General features: G+C 36.0%; 1 protein-coding gene across 1 annotated transcript; it reads left to right on the top strand.

The window, feature by feature from the left end:
* The first annotated feature begins 6,807 nt into the window (after positions 1-6,807).
* Positions 6,808-7,266, top strand: LOC141712058 (uncharacterized). The gene has a single exon (XM_074514837.1). The coding sequence runs from the start codon at positions 6,808-6,810 to the stop codon at positions 7,264-7,266; it is 459 nt and encodes a 152-aa protein (XP_074370938.1).
* Positions 7,267-8,659: the final 1,393 nt, after the last annotated feature.

Here is an 8,659-nt window from a genome sequence, read left to right as displayed (position 1 = left end):
AAAATACTTTTATCCCATTTTTCGGAGTGAAAGTTTTGGAGCGAAAGTATGTCTAATTTGCATTTATTTTCATTTGCTTTCGTTCCATTTTAAAACTCGGGAGTACAATTATTAGAGGAAATCAAACTAATTTACTCGGTGATCACTTGTTTTCCTTACTTTTTAAAACTCGGGAGCAAATGCATAAGAGCATCTCCAATCTTATAGAAATCTTAACTAAAAATCATTAATACATGCTATAAATAAAAATATATAGATTATGTAAAAAAAATCCATCTTTAATGGTACATTCCCCTTATATATAAATATAGCGAACCTCTTGATATTTGTTATATTTGTTGAACCCTCTATACAAACCGGTAAAAAAAATTAATCATTTATTACCATATTGAATTAATATATTCTATTTACAACAACATAAATTTTAATAGCATACTATTTTTAAAATGTAACTAACCAATATAGTCAATACCATCGAAGTGTTCAACAAATTTTACATATTATCCTACAGGTCCAATTTAGTCAATCAATTATAACCAACACATGGAGATGCTATGACTAACCCGTATTTATGGTTATCCTGTGTGCGCGCTGGTGTTCTTTGTTTTTGTTATTAAAAAAGAGGCAATTGGGGCATTCACCCAATAAAATTGCATTATACAAAGAAAGATTAAAATGGATACATGTCTGTGGGCGAGGAATCCAGAACGAAAATTTGATGCAATCTTAGAAGCTCAAACGAATTGAAATACAACATGTAGGACACTGTTAGGCCATTCAATTCATGAATTAGCGGTTTGGTGGGGGTGGTGCATCATCTTCAGAAGGTGATCCACCTCTGGTGACAGGTGCTGGTGGTGGGGATAATGCTGTTTTAAGGCTCAGAGACCAAGAGCTTCTCTTCATGGCTGAAAAACCATCTGCGCTTTCACAGTTTAGATGGCCCAGCTTTCTGTATCGGTTTCTGCAATCCGAAAACAACCTCGAGTGCTTCTCACCTGTGAAACATATCATCCATGACATAAATCAATCAGTGTAAATAACATAAATCAAACGTAGTCAAAATATTTCACGCTTTTGGATGATAAGATGTACACAGACCGTTTTCCTGATCTTATAAACAGAGAGACTTTTTCGTAAATAAATCAAGCTATAAGTTATATAGTGCCTTAATGTGCGTGTGTACAAAGAAAATATTTACTTTGAGGAAGTGAGGATGCAGAAATACACCAAACACTAAAATTTGAGAGGAGGATTAATACAAGTGCTAGAAGATAAAGCTTTGTACGAAAGGCCATTTTCATGAATCTTGGCTGTTTCTTTTGCTGATGAAGATTCCAATCCTTCAATGTAAACTTACCCAGTTTTCGAAGATAGATCAGCCAGTCTAATAGTACAATGCAAATATAAAGAAGTGGAAGTTTGACTTTATTGATTCCTTTGTAATTATGTAGTTTAGCAATTTTTAATGTTCAAGTTGAATAGAGATTTAGGTTGATAATCATTCACCAATAGCTGCGATATTTTATCTAAATGTCAGACATAAATTTTACAATTTGTAATTATGTGAGCAAGTTTGAATTATAAACAGAGGCTAACCCTTTAGACGATTTAAAAGGTAATGAATTATGTTTAACCTTAATAGATACTAGTCTTTCTTCATTTACCACTCAGAATTCATTTGATGCTGGAGATCAGCTGCAGTAACTTCAATGTATTTCCTAGTTCTCTACCAAAGTGTAATTCGTTGTGCAAACAGAAGTAGCTAGAAGTGTGACAGATTCGTTTTTTATGTTATAAAATTTAGCTGTTCGCAGTTTGACCTTGAGGCTTTTATGATAATAGAAAACCAACAACTATGGTATTATATATCTTCCGATAGATTACATGAATGTACAGTCGTGTAATGTAAACATTTGCGAGTGCGAATCTTCGCGAAAAAGTCAATTAGGTCTGATATTTTTGGATTTAAAATATTGGAATTTTTTGGAACTGACTGCTCTGAACTTCTTCCATTACTAAAAAATAAGAGCTAAAAACAAGAGCGTGACATTATTAAATACGTATTAATATTAACATAAGTTCAGTGCAGTTAGTATAAAGTATTTTTAATGTTAATACACGAAGGGTACATTTATAGTTACATAATTTGATTAAAAATTTACTAATTTTATTACTAGAATATTATTAGAATATATCACGTACTTATATAATTCCAATAAATTCGTATTTAGTGATATTTTTCTCATAAAATAAATGAAAAAAATTAGCAAAAATTAATTAAGATGTCAACACCAATTAGGGAAAGAGTGACATTTTTAAACTCGCGAAAACGTGGAATAGGCGGCGTAAAGATATTAGTTCGGTACGGTATATAAAGGATGAAGATGACCATGTTTTGTGGCAGGATTAGGAGATTAAAGCGAGGTGGAATAGATATTTTTATGACGTATTTACGCATCCTGAGAGAAAAGTTAGTTGGAATCAAAAATCTTACAAATTGTGGAGGTTGAAGCTGGTTTAAGGCAAAATATTAGTAGAGAAGAAATGGGAGTTGTTGGCCTTGTTAAGCAGACCTAACTCCACATTAGTTTGATATTGTATGTTTTGGGCTGAGCCGCACGGATTTGGTTTTGGGCACATCTCAAAAGGCCTTATACTAGTTGAGTTATCTAGCTGCTTATATTCTAACAATTTGCCCCTCACACAAATGATGTGGGACAACTCCTAACAATCTCTCCTTCACATATCGAGCTCGACACCTGCCGAATCGGTCATCTGATTGTGTGATCTCACTCCTCCTTAACCCATACACGAATCCTTCTAGATTTCTGGCTCCCTTTATTACCATATTGGAAGGTCCACCTGCCTACCTCTTAGGCCCATCCTGGGAGTTGCCATCCGCCACTACCTAGGTCCATTCTGGGAGTTCATCTGAGATTGTTTTGGACCGTAACCTGAAGCTCTGATACCACTTGTTGGGCTAAGCAAACCTAACTCCACATTAGCATGATATTGTCCGCTTTGGTCCGAGCCCGCACGGATTTAGTCTTGGGCACATTCCAAAAAACCTCGTACTAGTGGAGTTATCTGGATGCTTATATTCTAGAAATATGCCCCTCCCACAAACGATGTGGGACAACTCCTAACAATCTCCCCCTTCACACATCGAGCTCAACACCTGCCGAATCTGCCACCTTATTGTGTGATCTCACTCTCCCTTGACCCATACTCGAATCCTTATGGCTTTTTGGCTCCCTTTATGCCTATACTGGAAGGTCCACCTGCCTCCCCCTTAGGCCCATCCCGGGGGTAGCCATCTGCCGCTTCCTAGGTCCATTTTGGGACTCCATATGAGATTGTTTTAGATTGTAACCTGAAGCTGCTATCACTTGTTGGTCTTGCTAAACATACCTAACTCCATATTAATATAATATTTTCCGCTTTGATCTGAGCCCGCACGGATTTGGTTTTGGGCACATCTCAAAAAGCCTCATACTAGTGGAGTTATCTGGATGCTCATATTCTAGAAATCTTCCCCTCCCACAAACGATATGGGACAACTCCTGACAATCTCCCCCTCCATACATCGAGCTCGACACCTGCCGAATCTGCCATCTGATTGTGTGATCTCACTCCCGCTTGACCCATACTCGAATCCTTCTAGATTATTGGGTCCCTTTATGCCCATACTGAAAGGTCTACCTGCCTCCCCCATGAAGGGTTTTTTAGCACATAAACGCAACGAAAACGTAAATTTAAATCTTAAAAAAACCAAAACCCTCCGCAGGATCCATGCGAAAAATAATATTTAATTCGTAGTTCAGTATATTTACCTTAAGAAGTTTTACGTTAATGGAAAGATGGAGGTCTTTAATAGCGATCCAAGAACGATGAACAGAAATCCCTAGCAGCTGCTCCGCAAGTGTGAAGCACTCCACCGGTATCCAACAAGAGTACAATGTGATGGAGGAATAAGAGGTTGAGAGAATTAGTTGTCTCCCTCTTGTTCTACTTTAGAATTAGGGTTAATTATTTGCGTTGAGGCAAATAGGGTTTATAATAGTATATTTATAGGCAAAATTTTCAGCTGAAAATTTTCCATAAAATATTATTATTATTAACCCTTTAATTGATAATTCTTATTAACCAATTAACTAATAATTAAAACACCTTTTAATCATTAATCCCTTTTCTAAACACTTTAGAAAAATAATTCTCTCACTTGATTTAATTTCCAAAATTAAATTCTTAATTAATAATATTATGAATTAATTAAATCTCATTTAATCAATTATTAAATCTGCTAATTAATTATTTATTTCACAAATAAATAATTATCAGCCATTATTAATTAATTCCTCCACCATTAAATCATTCTCTTTTATGGTGTGACCCAGTAGGTTCATTATTAAGCCGGTAGTAGAAATAAATAATAATAAAACTATTTTATCATTATTTATATAAATTCTCTAATTCATTAAATATGATTAATTAATAAATTAATCATATTTATTCTACATCGTGAGGGTTACTTCTCAGCATATCGCGACTATCCGGATAATACGAATTCACTGCTTAGAATACCAAGAACTTATTCAGTGAGTAGTTACCGTACAATCAATTCCTTATACCCTGCAATGTCATGATTAAATACAAGGCATGGAACTTGTGTCAAGCCTATCTTATTTAATCATTTGCTTTCCCATTCACTATGCTTAGTTCTATTTAATGTAAATTAGAAACTCCTTTCTAATTTCATTCATTCTGGCCAGAGATTCCTGAACTAGCATAAGTGGATCATCATTGAACATTCTCTTCCTTCACTGGAAGGGGTAGATCCTTTATTGATCATACACTATCTTCGCGTACAAATTTCTATACCCAGTAGAGCCCTTATAATTATCCCTGGAGACTAAGAACTAAACCAAAGCATAGTTCAGTGTACACAAGATGACTATAATGACCTCAAGTCTAAGGATACTTGTACAACTATAACTATGTGAACAACTGATGACACGTGAGTGAACTCCATCAGTTGTTCAGCTGTGTGAGTCATGTTCAGTGAACTTATTCTATAATAAGCACCTACATACTAGCTATAGTGTCACCACACAAATGTCTATGAGAACAGATATCCTTCATAATGAAGCAAGCATAGTATGTACCGATCTTTGCGAATTACTAATTACCAGTTAGTAATCCTACGACCAGGAAATATTTAAGTTTAGAGTTATCATCTTTTAGGTCTCATTATTATGATCTCATCATAATCCATAAAAAGCTTTACTCTAAACTATGGTATATCTTATTTAAACACTTAAATTGATAAAGCCCTCAATAAAACCAAAACAAGTCTTTTATTAATATCAATGAAATCAAAACAGATTACATAAAAGTTATTCATAAATCAGCATACATGATTGGACTAGGACACATCTCTTTCACCCCATACGTTCCCCCTTGACCCATACTAAAAATCAATTTGGCTATCTGTCTCCCCCTAGACCCATACTAAAAGGTCCACCTGTCTTTTCCTTGAACCCATACCAAGTTAACCCATCCGCCTTTTCCTATGTCCAACTGACATTAGTATAATATTATCTGCTCTGGCCGAGCCCGCACGGTTTTTGTTGTTGGGTCACTCTCAAAAGGACTCATACAAATTAAAGTTGTCTGGTTGCTTATATACTAGCAATCTACCCCTCCCACAAACGATGTGGGACAATTTCCAACAATCTCCCTCTTCACATATCGGGCTCGACACCTGCCGAATCTGCCACCGGATTGTGTGATATGCTTTCCCTGGACCCATAATGGATTCTTTCTGGCTTTCTGACTCCTCCTAGGCCCAAACTGGAAGGTTCATCTACCTTTTCCTTCATCCCATACGGGGTTAGCCCATCTGCCTCTTTCTAGGCCCATCTGGGAGCTCAACTGAGATTATTCTAGATCTTTACAACCATAGCTCTGATACCACTTGTTGGGCTTGCTGAGCAGGCCTAACTCCACATTAGTAAGATATTTTCTGCTTTGGGTCGAACTCGCACGGATTTGATTTAATACATATCCCAACAGGCCTCATACTAATAAAGTTATCTGGCTGCTTATATTCTAACAAACTGCTCCTCCCATAAACGATGTAGGACAACACCTAACAGGAGCAACACTACACGGGATGTGAAAGGGCAAGGCAGGTTTATGGATGAGATATCGATTAAAATGTCGTATTGTTTGGGAAAAGATGGTATAAGATGGTTGACAAATCACTTTAATAAGATGCTTCAGATAGCTAAGATGCCAAGTTAGTGGAGGTTAAGTGTTTTGATACCGATATATAAAAACAAAGGGGATGCTCAAAATTGTAATAACTACCATGGTATTAAGTTACTTAGTCTTACCATGAGGCCCTGGGAATGTGTTATTGAGTCGAGGATTCATAGGGTTGTCAATATTTCGGCAAATTAATTTGGTTTCATGTCTAGTCGATCAACACTTGAGACTATACATTTTATTCGGTGTCTCATGTAAAAATACCAGGAACATCAGAAAGACCTTCATATGGTGTTTATTGATTTGAAAAATCTTATGATAGTGTACCGAGAGAGGTTATCTGGAGGAAGGGGTTCCACCAATATACATACGTGCGATACAATATATGTATTCATAGGTAGGGACATGCGTTCGAATGCCAATAAAATATACTAGCTTTGTCCCGGTTGAGGTCGGCATTCATCGATGATCAGGGTTAAGTTCATTATTTTTAACGTTATTTTGGATTTGATCACCCTTGAAATCCAAACTTACATGCCATGGTGTATGCTTTTTGCTGATGACATAGTGTTAATAGAAGAAATTAGGAGTGCGGTTAATGTACAATTAGAGCAGTGGCGTGATTCATTGCAGGAAATGGGTTTGCGTTTGAGCCGTTCTATGACGGAATACATGTGGGGAAATTTTAGTGGGGAAATTAATGAGTCGGAGATTGAAGTTTGTATTGCTGAAGACAGAGCTCCGATGACAAATCGTTTTAAGTACCTAGGTTCGGTCATTGACAACAATGGAGATATTACAGCAGATGTTACCCATCGTATTAAAGCTGAATGGCTTAAATGGAGGGCTGCCACAGCGGTGTTGTGTGATCAGAATATACCTTTGAAGTTGAAGGATAAATTCTATAGAGTTATAGTTCGATCGACATTATTATCTGGTTCGGAGTGTTGTCAATTGCCGAAAGTTCAAGAATGTCGGTTAGATACGGCATAAATGCGTATGTTGAGATGGATGTGTGGGCGTACAATGGAAGATCATATTCCAAATAATATATTTAGACAAGTTTTAGGTATTGAGTATATTTTCAAGAAGACGTGGGAGGGTAGGTTACGTTGATATGAACATATTAAACGACGACATGCATCAGCCTCGGTTAGAGGGGTGAGCTCATAGTAGTACGGGGAAAGAGAAAGAGAGGTAGACCGCGTAGGACTTGGGCAGATCAATTAAGTTTGGATATGGAAGCTTTAAATATCACTGATGACATGACTTTAGATTGGGTTTCTTGGAGACGACGAATTCGTGTAGTTGATGATGTTTCTAGTGATTTGCAATGACTTCAATTATAGAGTTTTTCTTGCTATTATGTATTTCAGGTTGTGTGCCTCTCTAATTATCTGTATATTCTGATGCCTATACAGCTTTTAATAATTACTAGATGACTTTTATTTTCTTGTGGGTAAGTCCTATGTGAATACAACCATTAATTTAGGTATTACTTTTCATTCTCACATGCATAGTCTCATGTGAATATAACCATGAACTCAGGTATTACTTTTCATTCTCGCATGCACACACACACATATATATATATATATTGTATTAAATCGGTGGCCTTCACGGAAACAGCCTCCCTGTTCTTCGGAGTATGGGCATGGTGTGCGTACATCTTACCTCCCGAACACTACTCTAAGCAATATATAGTGTATATGGTTGATTGATTGATTGATTCAATGAAGATGTCAACAAAATTTTATAAATAAGTATCTGTGGTGGCAAAGGATTTCCTTAGACGTGGAGATATAGGATCATTTTACCATGAGTATGCTAACTAACGGAACATAGTCAATCTATTAAACATCATACATGAATAACAATAAAAATTGTGAACGAATATGTGCCAGATCAAACCGATTTTGTCACTTCGGTTGTTTTTGCCCCTGAATGTGAAATGTTACTTTATCAATTAATAGCATTTTGATATTGCATAATAGTGTTGGTGAGTGCATTAAATACAGTTGAAACATATTTCCAACCACCCATTTTAATCGATTTTGATCATTTATGATAGTAAATATTTTTAACTGATCTTTGAAACTTTTTCCAACCGAATACGGTCATTTGTAATAGTTGACATTTTCAACTGATCTTTTTTCAACCAATTTTTGTCGCCTTTTAATTTGATATGGACCGTCACATGGTTGTTGGGCCATATGGGACCTACAAAAAACATTATAAACAGAAATCGGTCGATTTTGGTAATATTTCCAACCGATTCATTTGTTGATTTTAGTCAGTTGGAAAAGAAAACAAAACCTAGGGTCTCTAGTTGGTTGGTTATATACATAACTATGATCATTGATTGGATATATTCGATAAAAATGAG

The sequence above is a fragment of the Apium graveolens genome, chromosome 1, assembly GCF_009905375.1.
Source record: "Apium graveolens cultivar Ventura chromosome 1, ASM990537v1, whole genome shotgun sequence".
NCBI lineage: Eukaryota > Viridiplantae > Streptophyta > Magnoliopsida > Apiales > Apiaceae > Apium > Apium graveolens.
This window is presented reverse-complemented; position numbering and strand designations above follow the sequence as displayed.

What these genes read in the sequence shown, in the direction of transcription:
- LOC141712058 (XM_074514837.1), top strand. Translation starts at nt 6,808, where the DNA reads ATGCCATGGTGTATGCTTTTTGCTGATGACATAGTGTTAATAGAAGAA.